Below are 24,771 nucleotides of genomic sequence, written 5' to 3' on the forward strand. Positions count from 1 at the left end.
AAAATCAAGAGATATAAATTCTTGTGTACGATCGTTCTGCTAAATCCGCGGAAATACCCTTTTGCCTTCCGCTTCCGCTTCTACCCTCATATACGTCGGAGGCGAAGAGAGAGAGAGAGAGAGAGAGAGAGAGAGAGAGAAAAGGGAGGTACCGGATGAGACAGGCAGATTACCTAATCACGGGTAACCCGTAAAGCAATCAAATTCTCCGTGGTATCGTTACCAACGTGTTGGTCGTGCATCAGTGTGAGGGGTGTCCGGACCGAAGGTTCGTACGGAGGGTAGCCAGAGACGGAGTAGATGAAGGGAGAAATGGTAGGGGGATCGGCTTCGTAGGCCGTTAAATTCGATTTAAACCATTAATGCGGTATTGTCCGGGTAATGACCGTACATCCGGCGTTGAGTTTCCTTTTCGATGTCATCTCTCGACTGCTATTGCTGCCGCCGCTGTTGCTGCTGCTACTATATTGCTGCTGTTTTGCTGCTGCTGCTGCTGCTGCTGACTGTTTCTTTCAGCGAATTAGAGATGCTTCGTTGGCAGTTGCAGACATAGTTGCAATTACGATCCTTTAAAATATGCGCGAAAGTACGGTCAAAAATCGTTGATTTTCTCTAATGTCACTTACACTTCATAAATCTCGTGATTAATGCTTGACAAATAATTATTTATCTTTGCATATAAAATCGCAAAAAATTTTTTCACGGTCGAGTAACTGAAACTAAAAAATATTCTGTTATTTACAGTTACTTGTGTGAAATTCTAATTCTCTTTTCTTTATAAAAATAAAATAATTTTATACTTTTCTAGTGCATAGTTAAAATAAAGGTATGGAATTAAACTTTATAATTTGATGCCATTAAGAAGTATGTATATATAGGTTTAAGGATCAAAATATCTTTCATAACATTTATGTATTTTTATCGAGATATATTACAAAAATGAGAAATATATATAATGTGGACTTTTGCAAGATTATTAGAGAGAACGAGTTATATATCGTTTTGAAAAGCTGCGGCTGTAGATCTCCGCGCGCGAACTTAAAAAAAATTATGATATATCGCGGCGTATTGTATCCGTTTTTATACAACCGCAAGTAGTTCTGGCAACACTATCTCCTGCTTTTTTTCTCGCGGGATAACATTGTACGTACGGATTCTCCGCAATAAAGCCACGCGACGACTCCGCAGAGACAACGGCGCGGCGGTCACTTTTAATCGCCCGTTTATCATCGCGTGTCGTATCGTCTCTCCATTCGGGGTTTACTCGCCAAGTTGGCGAGCTTACGATACCGCCGAATGTAGTAATTTCGATAATAACGGGCAGATTGCGCGTTAGATTTGGATTTGGATATCCCGTGTACGATCGCTAGATTGTGCATTTCATGTTGTTATAATGCTAGATATTTAAATCCTTGTATTACAATTGCGTAAAGGATTAAAGCCTTTCCTATATGTCCTATATGTCTTAGGCCGATTGTTCAACAGAATTGTATTCACCCTCCTTGTAGTCGAGTTGTTTTATAATTTGGTGTACATTAATTTTTTTTTAAGCGAGTCTGCTGACTCAATTAATCTCATTCTCGCCTTCTTTCTTCCTTGATTTTCACTCTTCGTTCGTTCCTTTATTTTCTTTCTTATGTAATCATGCCTTATTCCGTGATATACAATTTACAGATCTGTAATCACGTAAATTAACATGATAAAAAAGCTATTTAGTATCAATCATTTTGTACTGAATTGTATTAACTGAACAGGTAATGACATTTTTTCAATTTTATTTATATTTTTTTTTTAATTTTAATTTTGTCAAGGAACTACGTAAAAAGTCAATTTAATCAAGCATCAATCTATAGAAAATGTACATGTAAATATACATTTTCTAATGTACTTAAATAAATCGTTTATGAGAGGAATGATGCGATTTACGACGTTAGTATCTGTTGTCCTGAATATTTCATACCATGCTGCCATGTTCGGATATATCCCTACTCAATTCAGGCATATGAATAGTATTAGCTACGTGCACAGTTAACGAGTTGACGCCCGATGCATAAATAATGGGCTGGCCGATTAATAGCGCGATCGTTCACTTAATGATCTAAGTTAATAAGAGATAAACACTGACGGAGCAATATCACGAAACTGTTGATGACCTGCTACATCATTTCCGTATAATGTAGTTGAAGGGATTTGGTAATTATTTAATTATAATTAGCAATAACTTTATTCGCTCGTAATTTTAATACGAAATTAAGAAGATAAATTTGAACTTGGAGAATTTTAATCGATCTTCTAAGAATTATGTCTGATTAAAATATATTAAACGTATACTCTTAGAATCAATTTTATTTTTTTATTTTAGAGTGTCGAGCTACTATTTCAACGTATATGCGAAACGAGTGATTTAATGACAAAGCTTTTTTTCAATCTTTTCAATATAATTCTTTTTTGTGAAAATATTAAAAATTTCAGAAAAAGAATTATATTATGTTAAAAAAAGTTCTGCGAGCATGTCATTAAAAAAATTCTTTGCATCATAATTACGGTTAGCTTCTTAATAAATCTCAATAAGCAGTTTATATAATTTTTTATCCATATGCCATCAGGACACTCTATTACCTATACTACGAATATTTGTCGCAATTAAAAAGATAATATGCTGCACCCACTTTGCGAATATAACAAGTCATGCAACTGTTTCAAATCCAAACGTTTTTGATAATAATGAGAACACGTGATAAAAAATACAGTCTGTAAAACGTGGATTGAGAAAGCGAAAAAAGGTCATTGCGATAGAGATGATTAGTGTCCTTAATCACGAGATACCCAATGCGGAAGATGTTACTTTTACGGTGTCGCAGATAAATTGACGTCGAGAGGTATCTGGACAGGGCGGTCATTTTTGTCCGTACGTGACTGCTTTTTGAGATACTTGATCGTATAAGCTCAAGATCGTAAGTTGCGCGTCCGTGAGAACATAGCATTCCTCTCCAAGCCACTACTTCCAAACGGCATTTATTGAAAATTTATCGTTTTGTCCTCACGAGATTTTATCGACGTTTCGTTTGCCGTCATCAGCCAATACTTGTCGTGTGTGCACGAATTGATATGTATCGATATCTATTTCGAAATCACCTATCTGTCGAACAGATATTCGTGTTATTGAATTATATTATAAATGTTTACGTTTTATTATACCTTGAGAACGATCAATGTACCGAAAAATCGATACATTGAAAATTGAAAAGAATTAAACGATTGAAAGAACAATAAATATTAAATAATATCTTTATTTTGGGCTTACTATATTTTTCCCCATTTAATATTTAATTTTATTATTTTGCATCAATTCAATAAAGTTATTATTATTATTATTATTATTAATTTTTATATACGAGAAAATTTTGATGTAGTATCTAAAACAAAATAAGAGATTGCGCATACAATACAAACTGCATAAAAAATAAGTGCACATTCATTAATTCTGAAATTAAAGTACCGAAAGAGCTGTATCTTAGCAATATTGGCGCGAGTGGTTAACATGTGTCTCGCACGTGCAAAGGTATCTTCCCTTCCGCATCGGCGTGCTAACACGTGGCGTTGCACAGTGCCGGTGCATCCCGATGCTGCATCCTCGCGCTAACATAATGAATCCATGCCGCGCACCGGACGCGTTACAGGTCGCATCGTGAGGGTCAAACGCACGTGTTTCCACGTGTGTGCACACACGTCGCGCTAAACATACAAATACAGCGGCATGCTGTTACCCTTCGCTCTCCCGTTCTTCGCGATCGCGTTGTTGAAAACGGCACATTTCGTAATTGGAATACCAGTCCGTACGGAGCAAAGAGAGGCACGTTGCAACGATACGCACCTGCGTATATGCAACAACATGCGAATAGACGGGGAAAGATAATAACGGATAAACAGTGCGTTAATACACGCAGATACACGGAGATACAACGCGGACATATTTGTCATTACATCAGGATTAGTATGAAAACTGTCGTTGCTGACATTAAGTACGTTTTTACTTTGAAATTATAACTCAGTTTTATCACGTAAAACTCTAAAGAATTAGATGTATAGTGTATTCAACTTAAATATTAATAGTAATTACAGTAGTACATAACTTTTAAGTTCAATTATAATTTTTTAAAATAAAATAAGTATTTATTTTTTAATACTATTGGAAATCAAGAATAAACTTAATGAGATACGAAAGAGAAATGTAATCCGTTTTTAATATAATTAGGTTAAAAAAATTTTATCTTCGCTCTGTACTCCTCCCCCCCTTACACACATACATATTTCACATACACCACTTCGGTATTTGATTGATAAAGAGTTCTTCTTTTGATGATACGTACATAGCTACATGCGCGTGTCTATGCATATGCGGATTCCGGGAAACGCAAATTCGTCGATATAGGCAGAGTGAACGGGAAGGGTGAACAAGAAAGAGAGCTATAGTCGAACAATGTCCGGTATGAGTAGGCTCGTGCGGCTTCCATTACCTCCGCTGACAATTAATAATTACCCCATATCGCTGATGATATCCCGGAATGCATTTTGGCTCGTAGAATTGTGACCTATGGCCTCCCTCATTTCCTCCCTCTCTGCCTCCCTAGATACCGTTGCAGATCTCTATCTTTCTCTCTCTCCCTCTCCTTTTCTTTTCTCTTCCCCTCTCTCTCTCTCTCTCTCTCTCTCTCTCTCCTCCCCCTTCCCCTTTCTCTCATTGCATCCGTTGGATCGCGGGCAACGCAAATGCGGCACAACGCGTGCATCCTCGTGCATCTGGACGATCCCGCTCGTATCGGTTTGTAGTAACGTTTCGCCGAGCGGCTCTGAACCATTTTGTCCAACCCTCCAATAACTGGAGGTGCATTAATGCAGCCTAGCGAGAAGATAACGCCGTTGCACGATGGGCACAGCGCTATCGATCCTATCGACCGATGCGCGAGAAGTTAATAGGGAAAGCACAGCGGAGGCTGCAGCAGCAACAGCAGTAGCGGCACCGTATTTTAAAGGGAGGTGGTAGTTGGCGAATAGGGGACAGAAAGGGGATGATGATGCTGCTGGCCGTTCGCATTGCCGCCGGCAGCGTAGTCAGAATCCACGCTACATCGCGCTGCTGGACGCATGGATTCGCGGTACGTAGATGGAATTCCAGCCTTCGATTGGGAGAGAAAGTTCGTTCGTTATTCTATAGGCATGTCGTAATTTGCCGAGGAATAGGTGTTGTTTTTTTTTTTTACAAGAAAAATTAAATTATAGGAAATCATATTATCATTAGAATATAAAATCGCGAACTTTCTGCTACGTTGTGAATAAAACTCTGTGAAAACTTGTTTTTGCCAAGCATATTGCGTATAATGATAAATCAATTCGTAGGTAATTTTTAGATACGTACAATATTACGAATGAATTGAAAGCTTTCTGTAGCACATTGCAAACAAATATCTGCAAAAGTCCATTTGTATAAAATATAGTGTAACAAATGAATTTATTTTATTTATCCTTGGTTTAAATCGTATACACAAAGCGCGCAATTCGTATCCTAAAGAAAGTCCGCACAATGATACGCATAATTGTTGGTTTGTTGGCCGCATTTATCAAAATTAATGACTCCGACAATGAGATTCTCCCTGGTCCTTTAATAGCGACAACGAATTAGTTTGTGCTGAAAGAGCCACGTTCAGAAAACCTAGCATTACTTTCGAGTCACATTCGTGATTTATGCGCAATGTATGCTAGAAATCATATCTGTGATAAACGCAAATTGCACTAAAATATTATAATGATATAGGTATTGAATGCGCAACGAGTATATTGTCCATATATAGAAAAAAAGAAGATCCGATCGAATAATGCAGTAAAATACTCTTGCGACATTAGGAGAAATATACACATAAGCAGGATAATGGGGCATGGAGAAAGAGCTCGCAGAATCTCAAATGTCCGACAACGTACAGCTCGCATCGGAATCCGAATGCAGATACATTGCGTATTATCGGTGCAGGACAAAACAACCGCTCGCACGCATCTATTCACTCAAGTATGCGGACCGATAATTGAATGAAAAGCACATGTGCGATGTCATGTTAATAAATATCTGAAATTAGTATTTTCATATAAAAAGACATAATATCTCTACTGCATTATTTTCAGAATTAATGCAATGATGTTTGCATATCGTAATAATCGATCGGAGTTGCACAAATTTACGAATAACAAATAACGAGAAAAGTTTGAGTCATAACACTTTATTTGGATGAAAACTTGCTTGTGTATATATTAAATGAATATTTTATTTAATCTGTAAATTCAAAAAATCTTAAAATGAAAAATAATTAATCTAATTTTGCGTTGTGAAAAGATTATTTAATTACAAATAACTCTGGTTTTCATTATTTATTTTGAGTGACATATAAAATGTAATACATACGTACTGTAGAAAAAGAGAGAAATTATTGTATCTTTGTACAATAATCATCCATTAGAACGATCCACGATTTTATCGAACATGGAAAGAGAAAAATGTGAAATGGTTGCATTATGCTACATATCAACGCTGAGTACGTGTACTTTGTCCATTGAAAATGTTCTGCCACCTCGACAAATTCGCACTCATTTTTTTCCCCACACGTGTGCTCCAAGATATTTATTGTTTTAATTTACCACGCCCATGTTTAATTATAGAAAGTTAATTTTAACTGGTATGCCGCACAACAGGCACGACATAGCATCTACCTCTTAGCTAAACGGTTTCTGTTTGTACTTAACTAGAATTAAACATGATTATTTACGAATCTGAAGAGAATAAAGAACATATCCCGATTTAAAAGTACTTCGATATACGACACCCTATCACTCTAAGAATTTAATTATTTATACGTCTATATAAAATATTATAATCACTCTAAATTGTTTATATATTATATATATATGTTTATTTATTTATATATTTGTAAATTCAAAAGAACAAAAATGCAAAAATTTACTATTTTATATTTTAAAAGTATAATAAAAGTATAGTATAAAATATGTTTCATAGCCATAGCTATAAAAATATTTTAAGATCGGGGGAAATATTCTTCAAAAATATTATCTTAGAGCAGAGCGACGCGGGATCTAAAACGACGCGTTAAACACATCTTGTTTCTTACTGGTTCAACGTCTAAAATTGGTGAAGACTGTTCATTAACAGAGACCATGTGACTTTGTGCCAAGAAATGGTCGGTCTTTGTTCGGCGTACTGTCTCCACTATCGAGAGTTTAGCACCACTGCGAGCACCGTACAGAGGAGACAAGAGAAAGCAGAGGATATAGAAACTCCTCAGGGAACTGAAGCAAAAATAAAAGAAGAAATCGCACAGAATAGAAATACAGTCGCGCAGCTGCGCAAAGCAAAGATATATACATATATATAAATATATATATATACACGACGATCAAGATAGATACGACCGGTTTGTTTTCATCTAATTAAACGCCATTCAGAAGTTTTGGCAACTCGGAGCACGTGCATAATCGCGGTGGATTAACATATTCTTGAAACAAAACATGAAATGGCTTTTTTATTTAATCTGTCACTCTACATGTATTTCTTCAATTTTTGCTTGGTTAAATCTGAACATAAAAGAAAACTTTTAACTTCTTTAGGGGCAAACTTTTCAAATTAGAAAGTAAAAAATATTTTATTACCAAGCAGTTTTATGTAATATAAATAGAAGATCTACCATTATCTGACAAGAAATAAAAGATTAATATTATTCTTCATGTTTATCTTTATCTTTAAGATTTAATAGCTTAATAAACTTAGATTCTCTTTATGAATATTCCGGATTGTGTGTGATGTTCAATAAATTATGTTTGCAATTGCTGCTCACAGCCCTCTTCGCGTAGAAATGAAAGTAAAACAGCTCGGAGGAAAGACGCGGGGAAGTGATGAATTAAAGAAAGCGAAAGGGAAAGGAAACGGGACGGTGCAAAAAGGCGCGAATTACGTGCAGCCAAAGGGCAGTGTGCAGAGGAATGACACGCGAGCGCCAAGGAATCTAATGAAGGTGAGGAAGAGACAAATGGAAAGCGGAAAGAGAGACAGAGGAGAGTGGCGATAGACACAGATGAAGAAAAAGAGCAAGTATACAGTACCGAAATAGCCGGACATTCCGTTAACTTGGCTCTCTGCAGCTACTCGAGACAGAGAATAAAAGGGTCGGGCGGGGCGAAGGAAGGAAAGCGGCGTTCGTCTGTCGTGTTTCTCGCTGGTCCTACCTCGTCTAGGAGCGTTTCAATTACGAAATCCTGCGAAATCGTCCGACGATTCTAGCAGAGTGTTCGTCTACCCGTTATATCCGTCGCTGTGGTGTTCTCTTTGGTTCTATTTCTCTTTTTCTTTTCTTTCTACCGTCACCCTTTCTCCCGTTTTCTCCTTTCGTTTCAATCTCTCTCTCTCTCTCTCTCTCTCTCTCTCTCTCTCTCTCTCTCTCTTATCGCGTTGCTGAAACGGCTAAATAAAAGAGCCCCGTCTATTATTTGTACGACACAGAGTAAACACTGGTAGTTGCAAAAACCGAAGGCGAGAGCTTCCGGATTGCAGGGTGTCGGTACTCGGATATTTATGTCCCTCTTTATATTCACATGTGGCCATTAGTTGACAATTCAACAGCGATTTCCAAACAATTCTACTATTGCAACGAGAGAGACGATATTTCGCAATCGCTCGATTTAACCAATCGACGAGAGCACCAATCGACCGCCATATTAAAAACGGAATAGTTTCGGCATTTAAAAGCGTGTCTTATGTACATGAAACATATAAGTGTACATTTTTTAATTAGATTAGTGATGTGATTTAATGATACACTACTATTGTAATTATAAAATTATCATTCTATGTTAACCTTTTCTTCACAAGAAATTATATTAACTCTGGCAGAACTCGAAGTGCCAAAGTTTTAATTGACCTGCTTCGTTATTCAAAATTAATCGTGGCCAGGTAACCAGAATGTTCGAATATTTAAGCATATTTTAGTAATCTAGACTGTCATTTCAAATAATTCAAAATATTTTATTTCGACTAAACGTTGCATTCAAATTTTGTACGATGTTGGCATGCATATCAGTTATTCTCTATAATCGTATTAAGCTTAATTTAATCTTAACGAATCAGGGTATGACTTATACCGATGACCCCACGGACTCTGCAGGTGAAATCTGGCTGTTATGAAGCCGGTCGAATAATGGAGTACAATACAGCACCATTTCGCGCTTAAATTGCCAGACATTGTTTAAGCCCGTGACGAATGATCCTGTGCTTTTCTTAAATCCCGTGAAACTCTAATAAAATGAGAATATACAGAATAATAGTAATAACTCTAAATAATTAAAGTACTAATGCACACTAGTTTGAGATTTGTATATCTCGAACAACTGTTCAATTGAAAACATAATTAGCAGTGAATTATCTAAGTAAACATGCTTCTTTTGAGAGTAAATCTATTACGAGTTCTTATTTCAATAATTATTTATCGACTCATTTGAGCAATGAGAAACTTATTTATGTAAAACAATTAATTGCTCTAACTCAATTATTTAATAATGTAAAGTAAAACAATTGTCCGGGTTATTGTTATTTAGTGCATTTAGTAATTATTTCGCAAGGGCAAACTTTTCTGCTAGAACAATTTCTTTTTAATCACTAAGACGATTCAATTCTTAAATTGCAGATAATTCTGAAAATGCTTTGATACAGTAAAATAATTATACATATTATCCGGCTGTCGCGGAACACTACGTCAAAATCTCGGGTGCACTGTAAATAAAACGGATTCGAAATTTGAATGGAATTCACTTTCGTAACAAACGTACGAAAATAAAGTTCGTAATTCCTTGCACATGATAGAATAGCGGCTAGCTGTGCACGTTGTTTTCTAAAAACTAGTCATAAATTGCATGATCGATACGTGATTATTAGACAGTATATACCAATGTATTGATGAAATATTACATTATATAATTATGTAAGTTATTTCTTACACCGTGTGAATATTTCGCTCATGGCTCTTACCGCGGCGCATATGATTCCGGGCTTTGGCGCAAAACCGCTGTGGCATCATGTGGAAGAACTCCGGGTCTGAATTGTTTTAACTCTATTATGACTTTTTCTTTTCGAAAGGAGAAATCTAAGTCGAATCGTTAGATATTCCAAAGAACATCGGTATTAACGTAACTGAAAAGCGCTTACGTAAATCGAAACGTGTTTCTTCGTTTTAAGATACATCCTAACTTCTCACCCTCTTCTTTTCTGTGAAATGTTCTTATTTGTTGAAATAATCTAATGTAAACTAATTGACAAATGGCATACAAGTAGAAAAGGATGCAATTATTAAACGTATACATTAATTTTTTGTCATTTCTTATTTACAAATCAGTAATCAAGAGGATTATTTGTGCAATAGTTTTTTTTCTTTCTAAAAAGATTTTTTATTTATTTATTGCATGATTATGATAGAGAAACAAAATATTGAATAAATATAAAACTTCTACTGATCTCTCAGTATTCCAATAAATCTCTTTTGTAATATACTATTAATAAAATAACGTTTGAAAATAATTGATAAAAATATTTAAAATGCAGTACTTTTCATTGATATTCTTAGTCCTGTTAGGTATACAAATAGAAGAGCAGGAGATTGAACGGCAATGCTTTCAATGTAGCCAATCAATACGGAATATATATATTTATGTAGGTTGGATAACAATAGAATAGAATCAATTAATTTAATTGAAAGATATATATAAATCGGCGCACAGAATATTTTGAAATAGTATACCTGAGAAAAAAAATGTTTTTATAAATGTTTATGGTAATCATTGGTTTCCGTTTTAATCTGTAACAAGTGATATAAAAAAGCACAATGTGATGATGAGTGGTAATGAGAGATCTTTTAAATCTTTTATTTATTTTCTCTTGTAGTTTCTCTTTTAGTATACTTTTAACATAATGTAAAATAATGTTTATCTAATTATAATGATATCCAATTTAGGATAAATAAAGCAAAAATTAATATTTCAAAATTGATCCTTTTAATTATTTATTTATTTCTATACCTACGCACAAACATAAATTATAAAAGATAAAATACAAGTGGGAGATTATACATCCTATCTCGTTATCATCAACTGTGCAATAATTTATCTCTGGTAATATTAATTAATTAAGATATTAATTATTATCTCAATATAAATAGAAATTTGGTATTCTGTGTACATTAACATTTAATGTTCTTATTTGCAAAGGAATATAATATTAATAATTCCAGCTTTTGATGTTAAAAATAAGGAAATATAAACTTTATAAAATATAAACTTAACAAAATTGCTCTTGCAGATCAATATTTATGTTTCTGTTATTATCAAGTCAAGATAAAAGTCGAGATTATTGTCAACATCTTAACTTGTTATAATATACCAATTCAATATGGCCAGGTGTTTATTTTAATATCTTTGATGACAGAAAATGTAAATCAACTGATTCATCAATATATGTTGCTATAACTTCTCAGCTCAGTTTGGTTCGAAATCGTAATCAGTTTTCCAAGTGCCGTGATATCAAATCAGGCGGCGAAAATGCAGTCTCCTCAAACCTTCAACTTGAGACGATTCTAAAATCAAAGTTTCCTGGATATGTAAGCAGAGTATATTTCTAGTACTTTCTGAAAGAAAGTCCAGCTACGGGAAAGTCCACGGGGTGATTGGTGGACGACGAGCCGGGATTGAGGGTGGTGCACCGTTACGAGAACGAATAACAATGGCCACATCCGTGTATGCGTTTCCGGTCGGTGAGCACCTTCCGGTTGTGAATTACGCGGATGAATAAATAGAGTGGAGACCTAGGTATTCTGGGCTACGGAGAATATTACGAACGACCGGGTACGCGCAAGTATATACATATAAGCTCGTTTAATGAAATTAAAATGAATGGCAAAGGAAGGATTAGCTTCTGCTATACGACGGTCGAATATCCGCGGCGAGAGACGAGAAACCGCCTTGGAAAGCGTTACGCTCGTAGAGGCGAGAAAACTTTTTGCAAGTTAGCTTCTTACTCTATGAATCCATTATAATGAAATTAAAAATTCGTCTTTGGCTACACAAAGTAACAGACATTTACCGGAGTTGTATATTAGTAGATCCTACTAATCTTATTGCAACTTTTCGTGCCCATTAAATTATTATACTCGATAAATAGTTTCCATTGTTATGTGTGTCATGTCGTGTCGGTGTCGTAGCAATTTCTGCGTAGCATCGAAAAATTACGACAAGATCACGTATCATAATCGACCTTCTGGATAAAAGGATGGGTATCATACAATTCTACGAGGGAAGTCGACGAGCATTTCTTTGAAATATCAGAACAATAATTCAAACGTAACAAACGGCCGAAAAGTCAAGACGTTACTGCATATGTTCACAAACTTCTGCTGCATATTTTACGAATTACCAGCTGCGCAAACTCGTGTAGCAGCCTCTGCGCAGCGATTTTGGTTTACGAAAATACATTCACCGCAATAATGAATATTTTCTTGACTGCGTTTTCATAAATTGAATTTTCATGAAATTTTCCTCGAAAACCTTCTCTGTATATCCTAGAGAAAGGGAGAAATTAAAAATACGCCATTGAAATTGAATTACAAATGATAATAGATATTAATATGATATAAAACAAAAAGCGATATATCGAGGATGTGTATAAAAATATTTTAAAGATATACATATCAAAGTAAACAAAATGCGACCGTACTTTTCTGTGGGAGATGAGAAATAAAGTTTCTATGAAATCGGATTAGTTGCATTGAGGATGCGCGCTGTGCACACTAAGCGGCTATAAGGCAAGACTAATTATTCTAATGGGCCACAGTGTTTGTATTTACCGTGTAAATGATGCATTCAAAGGATCGGCACTGGCCTCTGTGGACGCTTGAGTGCGCATCCATGTCCTCCTCCGTAAAAGCGGAACCGTAACACACATTGTGCCGATCGGTCCATCGAGATTGATGAGATATCGATAACGTCGACACAAAGAAAGTGCACTGGGATTTTTCTTTGCGGTTTTGAATTATTCTCGTCTCACTGATTTCGATTATATTAAATATATACTAATGAAATCATGTACAAGCTAGATCTCACTTTATTCACACGAAATCGTGTAATTTATTTTCTTTTTACTAAAATAGATGAATTCTTAGAAGAGATGGAACAAACATTTCGATCTGGAAACATTTTATCTATATTTCCAGATCGAAATGTTTGTTCCATCTCTTCTAAGAATTCATCAAAGAGCTAATATTAACGTTACTAATTGTATAAACCACATCAGTCCGAGAATTGATAAGTAAAATTGTACGTTATTTCACGCTAATATTATTTTTTTGTTTTTATTTGATCAACGAGCAAAATCTTTGTTTTAGGCTATCCATCACTTTCCAAGTCATCTCGTCGATTTTCAACGCGACGGATTCGATTTCTTCGTAACGGGAATGTGACTTCTCCTGAAACGACCGTGCCGATCAATTTATACGCGCATTCTTTACTCCTTCGATTCGCGAATGCAGATGGTGTCTGCCTCGACGTCGCGTCGCGTCGGGACCGCTCGACCCTCGTAGACGCCGTAACGGTGGTGGAACTTTAATTCGCGTTTTCGGATTTCCAATATCGTAAAGCGGCGAAAGAAGACGACGAGTAATACATGACGGTCGATAAGGATAACTTCCTTTCGATAGGCGACGGAAGCATAGAGGACGAGGGGTATGACGGTGACATAGAAGGAACGCGGAGTCGAAAGGGGTTATTTCGTGACTGCTGCTTGCGCCACGTGTATTATCATATTTATAACTCGGTTCGACCCGTGGAAACGTGAAAAAGCCGGAGAATGGACTTGGCGCGGCAGACGGAACTCATCCGATGTGACGCGCTCAAAGATATCACGGTAGGATCGAATTGCGCGTCGAGTATGTTAATAAAACACACTGTCATCGATAAACTCTTTCTGTCTCTACCTCCCATATGAAGAAGAGACAAGTTTAAGATGTTTCTTTGAAACGGACATTTCTTCGATAGTTTTAATTATCTTAATTATATTCTTACACGAACGGTTTTGCCGTTGAATCTGAAAATAATTTTATTCATTTTTTTACAATCAAAATAATTATGTAGAACGTTTAAACTGATAGCTAGAACGTCAAATTTTTTGTAGCATTATCCATTAGACTTGAGCGGTTTACATAATTATTTTGATAGTACAGCAAAATTATTTTCAGATCTGTTTCTAACTAAATTTTTTAATACTCCAGCAAAACATTTTTCTATATATATTTTCGTAAAAGATAGCAAATAAAAACAGTAGCAGATGCAAATGTCAAGAGAACAGTTATATATATGTATAGTAAAAATGTCATATTACTTAAAGGAAGTAGTGGAGTATTCGAAGATTGAATCTTTTGACAAGACGATAATTTAGTCTTTTCAGTTTTAAATAAAAGTTTTACCGAGAGATTTTGCTGTATTGAAGAGTGTGAGTAAATGACAGACTAAACTTATTCCGTTTACATACCATGGGAACTAAGATGGATGCAACATTTTCTACCGAAAGAATAGATCCTTTTTCTTGGTATACAAGAATACGAGGTAGATTTGTCCCTGGGAGCGAACAGAAGATTAATCAGAAGATAATCTTTGTTAATAAAGAATAAGGACGAAACTTGCGCTTTTGTGAATTGCGTTTTTAGATTGTTCGATTCTATATAACTACGCTACAACATCCGCAACATTTAATGTATTTTTTTTAGTTTGTAAATGCATACACATTTGATAAAGGTATAAAGTTAATGAAAATAACACCATAAAGTATCATTTAATCCAAAAGCATTACTTAAGAATCCAATGATCGATAAGTCATTAGACTTTCTGACCTGAATTTTGTAATTATTTTTTAACTGCCGTCTAATGTGGTTAAGATACTTCTACATATACTTCTTTATACATATGCTTTCAAAAACATATTCTTGTGCATATTATTTATTCTTTTATAATCTGCCTCCTTTTCATGCAGAATGTTATACATTATATTACATATATCATAATATGGATACGTTGAAGACACAATCGAATCAGAAATTGACGTGTAACAGCGTTAAAGAGTTAACACGCAATGTCGCCTAAAACGTATTGCAAAATTTTCCTCAAAGTTCCAACTCGCCCTACAAAACTTAGATCTTCCGCAATGCAGCGCGCTACTTTCTGCACTCTCTCTCTCTCTCTCTCCCTCCCCTCCCCCCTCCCCCCTCCTCTCTCTTGCTCTTTCTCGGGCACTTGGATTCTGTTATTCCGAGAGTAACGGACGCTCGACGAATTTACTGATTTTCACTCCTAGCACGAAGTCCGACGTCTGCTGCGTAACGAGGAGTCAAGCTCTTTCGAGTAGAAGACCATCGAACTGGCCGTCGCCAAAAAGGTCGCAGAGCGAGTAACGTTAGGTGACGGCGTAACGGCAGAAGGGGGGTGGAAGGAGGCAGGATAGTAGTGGTGGGATGGAAAGGACCCTAACTTCCTAACCGAATTGTTAACTCGGCAGCAGTCGGACAGGAGCAAACTTGTCCGTTAACTTCTTGCCGAGGAGCGGAGCGAACGAGCGAGCGAGGCAGGCGATTGCGAAACGAAGGAAGAAAACGCATGGGGACAGATGGGAGGAGGAAGAAGGTAAAAAGGAAAATCAGCCCGCAAAGAGGGCTGATTTAGTAAACGTAATTTGAATATCTGATTGCTGCTGGCTTTAAGTTTCGTTGTATTTCCTCGCACCGCATGGCATGAACGCCTTAACCCGTCCCCGTCGTCTTCCATCATTTTCTTGGTCTGTTATTTTTTTCTTTTCCGTCGATCTACCTGACTCGCTTTGTATCTCCCTCCCCTTCGCTAGATATTTCGCTCATCCGAAGTGTTACAGTGGAAAGTGGCGGGTGGAAAACCCTACTCCGCACTTCTACCCTCTTCCCCTTTCTCTCTCACTGCCAGAGAACTTGAAATTATTTAGATTTTATAACACAATAGCGAACTTTATGAGATGAGCCCCCGGTATACCTGCATTTCCATAAGAATTTAATAATACCGCAACACAGCGCGCAATTAATGTACTTTTTTGCCTTGTTAGAGAGCAGCTATCGCGAAAGGCGGCAATTCTCAAAGGGAGACGTTCTCTGCCACGACGTAATAAGAATTACGTCCTCGGCTGGCATAATATCTCGAATGACGCTTCTGACGCAGATTGGCAGAAACGTCGGATCACGGTGTTGTTCGCCGATCTATTCTCAGCAAATCCACTTGAACAGGTAATCAAAAAATATTCCACTCTGCCGCCATCATAAATATAGAAAAAGCAAATTCACAAATCTCGCGATTTGTGATTTCTCCAAAATAATTGCCATCAATACACAAATGAGCGCTGTAAGACGAATTATGCCAAATAAGCATAAATAAAGCAACTTGCTTAAAATCTTTAACATCTTTTTAATGATGTATCTTTATTATACAACTTCAATTATATCAGTCCCATATGACAAAAAATCAAATCCTTTTTTAAAAAAATAATCTATTATATGTTATATTAAAATAAAAATCTGAAAGATAAATTACAATTTTTAACTTTGAATTGTGAGACAGATCGCGTAGAACAAAGCAGATTAATTAACAATGATATCAATTCCCCATTATTTTAGCACCTTCAAGTTAATAATGCTTCGTGCAATTGCCTGTGCTTTAAGCTCGACCTACGTGGAACATTCCAAAGCCAATAAATCGCCGCACACCTCTCGAAGGCCAGATTTGTAATCCCCCTACGGACTTCTCGGTCGCCCGGTATCACCCTCTAACCGCGTAGCCACAGAGGCTTTGCCTTGCCAGTGGATTCAGAAACCGGTTGCGGCAATCTCAAATATTAATGGCCCACGTATACCACGACTACTGTTTTAACGTCTTTTTCCTCCGAGGCAATCCTAAAAGTTAAAGAAAAAAGTAGGGGGAAGGAAAGAGAGTAAGGTCCTCGGAGGAGTTGAGAAGGAAACGGCTACCGTTACTGGTCGGGCAGACCGCGTGGGACGGAAAGAACGGAAACATTATCTCGTACATGGAACGCGCGGAAAATGATGGGGCTGTGAAGGGCAAGTTTAGCACGGTAAAGTTGAAATGTGAAAAAAATAGAATCATTCCGTTTGTGTGTGCGTTTAAAGAAGCACAAAGAGCTTATTTTAGTCGAATGGAGGCTCGCATTACATGTCTCACGCACGTGTAAACACGCGCAAAGAAGTGATTAAATAATTAATATATTCATGAGAGCCACAACAAATAGTGGTGCATATCAAAGATGGAAGTTGTTGGCAGTCGAGAGAGAGCTGAGGTATTCACGAGGAGAGTCCGCGGAAGAGAAAGCTTTCCTTCCACACGTATGCACGCCGAAGATGCGAGAGAGGAGGGGTGGGGGAGAGAGAAAGAGAGAGAGAAGGAAGAAAAAGGAAAAAGAAGAAGCGGGAAGACGAGCTGAAAGGCAGAGGTGGTGAAGGTGTGAAGTTGATTCGAGGTGGGGAGTTGAGCAGAAGAGAGGAGAGAAAACGAGAGGATGAGAGAGCTTCGAGTATTTCGCCAACTTGGTAAGCCGAGTCGAGATCGCTCACGCGAGGATTTCTTCTCGGGAAACACGCTCTCCTTTCCTCACCTTTCGCCCCTTCTCTTTTCTTTCTCGCGCACTCGTTTCCTTTCTTTATTTCTCACCCGCTCCTTGATCTCCCAACTCTGTCTGCTTCACTACATCGCGAGACCAAATCTTTCGCGAACAGATTAAGGTGCGGAATATCGAGTAATTTAGAATGTCAAATACAGCTATAATGACGTATTTACGCACACACGCTTTTCCCGTAATCCATAATAAAAGAGAGAAATAAAATGAAGCAGAAAGTATTAATTAATTTATATATATTTATATAATAACTTTTTAACATAGTCTTTTATTTACAGTTTTTTAAAACTATAATAATTATTAAAAAAACAAACATATATATAATATTATTATTATATATATTTGTAATAATAAAAATAACAATACGATAATTTATAATCTAATGAAACAAAATTTACTATTTCATATAATACAATAAAATTTATGAATTCTGTATACACACGCACATACACGTGCACGCACGCACGCACGCATGCACGCACCCTCCCCCCCCCCACACACACACACATTATTTTAAATTTATATTAAATATAATTAAATTAAAAATATATTGTGAAAAAAATATACTTGAAATAATTTTTATATTGCATAACAATTTTTTTTAATATACATACATTAAAAAAAGCATACCATTAATTATCTCGTTTTATTTCTCATTTATATATTTTAATATTATTGAAAAATTAAAATATTTATTTTAGGAAATTATATTTTGTGTCTTTGCTTCCTCTCTTTTGTTTTTCCAAAAATTTTACCCTCAAAGAAGGCATCGGCGTATTTGCCATACGCGGATAGCTACCTGCCCGAGGGATGCAGGGAGATAAGAAGAGGGTCGGGAAAGAACGTCCAATGACTGAACCATGATCAAAGATAATTTCCGATCAAAGATTAAGGATTACTCCCGTGAGCCGCGCGGCCCGTCTAGGAATCAAAGTCTGCCGAAATATAAAATGCATGAAGCGAAAATCCCAGGGGTGTACAGCACATGAAGCTACTCTTTCTCTCTTTCTCTCTTTCTCTCTCTCTCTCTCTTTCCTTCCCTTTCCCTCTTCCTCTCTTTCCTTTTCTCTCTCTCTCTCTCTCTCTCTCTCTCTTTCTCTGTTTGTATGTATATACGAATGTGTATGTGTTCAGAACGAACAACTCCCAGTCCACCCACTTTACCCTACTTAAAGGCAGATGACGCACGATCACCGCCTAACGCACATAAACTTGCGCATATTATATTATGCGATATCATAACAATAAGATAATAAAAAGTGAAGGAATATATGCAAAAATATTACGAAAGATATTTCTTGAATTATATATGACTAAAAAGACAGTTAAGAATATCTTACTTTATTCCTATACTTTCTTTCACGCATAAACTCTCAGATTCAATTTAAAAAGTTTTCTTTAATAAAGTATCATAGTGCAAATTTTTGAACTATTAATAATTTACCACTATAATATAAATTTAAAGAAAACGAATAAATGACAATATCTTCTAATAAGTAGACTTGAATAGGAGTAGACTTTAATTTGAATAAATGTTGCCACATATATTACAAAAATATATATTATAGAATATAGTTACGCGAGCTTTTTATAATGCATCTAAAGAAGCATTACACCTAAAAAAAGAAATAAATGCTTATCAAGTCGTAAACACATTGAATTACTAAACAATTCGAGGTATAGGTTTTTTTCTTTGTTAAACGTACCATTACAATTATCTATATTGTAGATATATAAGAGAGAATAAGCACTTCTTACGGAGCCAAACAATTAACAAATGTAGAAATCTTTCGTATTTTCAACACGTATAGAACAGGACTTGCGTTCTATTCGGACATTATGTATTAGATTTAGCGCCCTTACAACTGTCACCGTACATAATTAGGGGTGGCTTCCCCTATCGAAACAGATGGCAACCCTTAGGCTACGAGATAATTTCGCGGAGAACAGTTGGGAAAGCGGCATAACCCCTGGTATAGAGGAGAATGATGGTAAGGAGAAAAAGTATAGGAAAGAAAAAGGGAAGGGCAGACAAATGCCGGTTGAGAATAGAAAATTCCGCACACCAACGATAAGTTTGACAAACGAAAACGTATGTAAAAAGACCAATATGCGACGAGCATGCACATTACCAAATTTCTTCAATAATTCATTGAAATTAGACAAGCACGCGCAGCTACGGCGGAATGGATATCAGGCTCGTACACCAAGTAGGTATTAAACGTAACGGTGGCGAGGCAATCGGCAGTAACTGGACTAAAGTGGTTTTATTCGTCGTTCAGTGCGATCAGATATGGAGACAATGAGAGACTCTCCATATTCCCGATCGCGGACCCCGGGATCTATCTATCTCTATCCGATGCGAGACTACACTACCTAAGAGATTGCACTCGACGGCAGTAACATGCGAATTGAATGACCACCGTATAAAATTCGCATCCACCTCGACCGCTACCAAAAGAGAGAGGGAGGGAGGGGGAGAGAGAGAGAGAGAGAGAGAAAGAGGTGGGATGATAATGGCCACTCGCCATCCCGATTTCAAGACCGGCAATCTGTGCGTTCGTAAAGACAATTGGATTTGGAAATCGCGCCACCCTCCCCGAGGTTTAACGCATTCATATTGTTTCAGTAGAGCAAATTCTATTGATGGCCAGCCAATCGTGCAATTCTTTTCAAAATTTTTGGGGAGATTCTCACGAATATACACGAGCATGTTGAGAAATTGTAATAATTTTAATCTATCATTCTTTTTCATGTTCTCTAAATTTTGGCAATTAGACTCTCAAAATGAATTTATATAAACAACTTTAATTATTTATATTAAATTTTATTAAATATATAATTTTCAATTGTGATAAAATCTGGTAACATTTTAGTTGCTTTCAATGAAGTTATTAATTTGCAATATTTATTATTATACAATATACTTATATAAATATTTTAAATTTATTGTGCAATAATATTCAACATTTGATATTTGAACTGTACATAAAGTCTACTTTAGATAATTCAGGATAAAAGAATAATTAAAATTTATATGCCATCTATTTTGATGTGTCCATTTTAGTATATGTTTCATGTATACTTTCTGATTTTTTTTAAATAGTTTATATTATACTTTCTCTGTGACGTAAGTTATATATCATAAATACACACACACACACACACACACACACACACACACACACACACACACACACACACATGTATATATGTGTGTATATAATATATATAAATTTCACATAACATATTTATAACTTATTTTGCAATAATAGCTCATAAATTTTTTATATAAATTCTCATTTAAAAAAACAAAATGTGAGGAAAGAAAACACTTTTGTATACTACTATGAGGCGCCTAGTGTGATGTAAACGACACCACATGGAGAGAAGCATTCATTTGCATCTGTTTTCATACTCTACTACTTCCGAAAATTTTATTCGCTCGCTGTTTAATTGTGGTATACGCGAAATAATAAAGTGGAAGTAAAAGGCGAGTGTGCAGAAAGAAAAGTGTGCCGGCCAGGAGCTTAATACCCGTGTAAGTAGTAGCCACTGCATTACAGTCAGATTCATTTGCATGCACTTTTACATCCTTCCGTCCTCAAAAAATATTTATCGCCCGAGGTTTCACCGTGACGCCTCGCTTATGAATTATGCATGTGAAGCACGCGCGCAGGACGTAGCTCATTCCTAGCGCAATTTCGCCATTGAAGCGTAATTTCAGCAAGCTCGGGTATTAGAGCCCCTCGAGCAGCTTTTTCGTGATAGTGCTTACGAGGGAGAACGAAAAGACGTGTCATTCGGAACGACGATGATCACCTCAATTGCGTCGAAAAGAAGAGCACCGTGCGTATTAACTTTATGATACGCCCTATGTGTGAGTATGAATTTTATTTCGTAATGTCACGAAATAAACCTTTTTCGCCGTCAATTAAGCATACGATCGATGATATTGTGTTGTAGGCTTCTTATACATATTTATTTAAAATTTAAAAATTATATTTAATATACTTTAAATTTAGACAAAAAAGACGGAAAAAAGGCCACCACCACACCACCACCACACCACCACCACCACCACCACCATAATAAAAAAGGCCGTGTATAGACGCGAGAAGTGCGCATTTGATCGCGCCGTATTGTTGCAGCTTTTCCGCGGTGCTGATTGGTTTTCTCGCTTGACTCACTTCATGTTGCAAGAGTAGCTGTCATTGCGATTGAATTTTGACAGCTGTCAAATTTGTATAGATGGTTATCTATACAATATCGTTGTAATTTATTTTTAAAAAGTAAAAAATAAAAAAAATAAGTAGCGCGCGTAAAGCAGTATCTAATAAAAAAATAAAATTTTTTTCTTAACAAAAATATTTAAAAAATTTCTAACTATATTAATATACACATAGATGTATTATATGAATTAATTAATTTTATATCACGTATAAATTTTTTGAATCTTTGTTTTCAATTTTAATGAAGAAAGTGTAGTAGATTTTTTGTATAAATTTAAAAGATACGTATAGTTTTTCTTTCTTAAGGAGCAATCTCTAAAATTATATCTTACCCATTGCTCACTCAGCGTAAATTGGAGCAATTCATTTTCATTATATAACGTTGCAAAGCTACAATATATCGGAACACTGTGTACCATTGTCAGCGCCAGATTTAACGTGACCAAAATTAAATCCCAGATTACCGATCGAATAGTACGGATTTAAGTCACCATACAAACAAACGTGGGAGACATCAGCGGGAGATATGTGGTAGATAGTTTATATTTAGAATGTGTCACAAACTTTTGCAATATACGCTAATTGATTACAAAACAATCTATACAATTAATAGCAGAATCAAACCGTTATAATTGTTATAACATTAGATATTGTGTTATTGCTATCATAACACAATATCTATGTCTAAATCTATATTTTACACACATACATACACACCGTGAGATAAGTAGAAATAATTATGTACTGATCTCTTAACAAAGTCATCTATCACTTCTGTTATAAAGCTAAACCAAGAACATAAATTTACGGTATATCGATATACATGTAAGAATATATACATATACGCTTATAAATTATTTCGGATATATTTTTTGACTAAAGATTAAAAAACTTTATTATTATTATAATTAGCAAGTTATTAAGCTTTGATATTATTATTTTTTTACTGAAAAAGATGAAAAATTGAATACTACATCTTATTATTTAATTGAAAATTAAAATACTATATCTTTTTAAAGTAAAGATAAAAATATCAAGCTGAAGTATTTTTTATAATAAGTAATTTTTATTTAATACTTTAATCGAGAATATTAAATATAAATATAGCGTTATACAACTTTAGTTAATAATAAATAAATAAATAGATATAAATTATGATTTGCATTTTTATAAAATAGAAATTTGTATTTGAAACTTTATAAAATCTTCAGAAAAATCGAATTGCACATAAAACTTTAATAAATTGTTTACCTTACTACCACAACAAAGGTTTTTTTATCGATACACAGTAAATAATAAAAAATAATATTATTATAATACAAATAATGATAATTTGGCTAAATTAAAATCGACACTTATTCCATGTATGTTTTCTCTTCAAAAGATATTACTATACTATAGCAAGATAAATTTAACATTACCAGTGGTAAACGCTGCGAATGTCGATCGACCATTCTGCAGTAGAAGGCAAACGAAAACAAAGACCGCCACCATCCTTGGTAGGAAATTAACAGTCATCCCCTTCCTCCTTCCAGCATGTAGCTGCATCACCGATATCCGATTAACAAATTCGATGTCACGAATATAAGACCCGCATTCGCATTCTATCGGTTCACAAGTCGAGTCTCTTTTCTGTTTAATTATCCCAAGACGATTCTCCCTCTGTCCCTCGGGAATCCAACAAGGACAAGCGTTACAGCACTTCTCGCGTTGATCCGAGGGATTCTCAGTGCGATCTTTCATTAAAAGGATTGATACTAGACCTATGTTAGAATTTTATAAAAGATTATGTCTCCGCGATACATTCTAGACGACGTGTCCCAAATCGAGAGTTGCGTAATGTCACTGCTTCGAGTCAAGAAATCTGTGTCGCAAACACCGATATTTCGAAAAGAATAAAAATACACCGATATTTTTCGTTTTTCTTTGCTGGGCAACTCGCGAGATCTTGGCGATATCGTATGCTCGTCAGTTACGGTCAGGACCCGGCGTTCGATCTGAGCGCGATACGAGAAGAGATCCCAACAACTGCGCGCCTAGGACGCCCGGCGTCGACTGGCGTTCATAGAGGTACCACTGTACCAGTAGAACCGGTCGGCGGCACACGCCGCCGTCCCGGCGTCACGGCGCAGATCTCCGCCACCCCCGTACAAGACCTCTCACCCTTTCCTGAACCAGGCCAATCGGCGCTTGCGAGTCACCGCCCATCGCGTTGCGAGGGCGGCACCGCGCCCGAATTAAGATTTTCGACTTTTCTTAGTCGGGTCTACTCCCGCTAGCTATCTGTCTATTCTCCTTTTGCCCTCTCTCGCACCATGTTCTCTCGACACCACGCATTGTCCCCTCATTTGAGAGAGCCTGTCCCCTCTTTCTTCTTCTTCTTTTTCTTTACAGGCGTTGTACATATGAGTCACAACACTGATGAATTACTCCCGAAGAAAACCCACAAGCCGTGAACAATTTGCATGAAACAATAATTCAAATCAGTCTGTTGTAATATGTCTAATTTTGCCTCAGATTTACATGTTATCCTTCCTAATTTCTTTCTATGCTGACAAAATGAAATTGAGAATTAGTGTTAGTTCAATTTTTGCTGTTTGAAATCTCATTTGAATGAAATTTTATTCCTACTTCGCAAAAGATAGTAATTCTATTACATTTTTATATGTCATTGCTTATAATGGAATTATAATTTACTCTCTGCGCGCGTCTGCCATGAATAAATGTAACATTCATGATCGAAATCGT

General features: G+C 36.1%; 1 protein-coding gene across 1 annotated transcript in view; it reads right to left on the reverse strand.

Annotated features, from left to right (window-relative positions):
- The window catches only part of LOC105838351 (lachesin), a 159,969-nt gene extending 136,203 nt beyond the window's left edge, over window positions 1-23,766 (reverse strand). Inside the window, exon 1 of the mRNA XM_036285879.1 lies at window positions 23,445-23,766. Within this exon, the coding sequence (XP_036141772.1) occupies window positions 23,445-23,766 (322 nt within the window). The remainder of the gene's footprint in view (window positions 1-23,444) is intronic.
- Window positions 23,767-24,771: the final 1,005 nt, after the last annotated feature.

The sequence above is a fragment of the Monomorium pharaonis genome, chromosome 4, assembly GCF_013373865.1.
Source record: "Monomorium pharaonis isolate MP-MQ-018 chromosome 4, ASM1337386v2, whole genome shotgun sequence".
Lineage (NCBI taxonomy): Eukaryota > Metazoa > Arthropoda > Insecta > Hymenoptera > Formicidae > Monomorium > Monomorium pharaonis.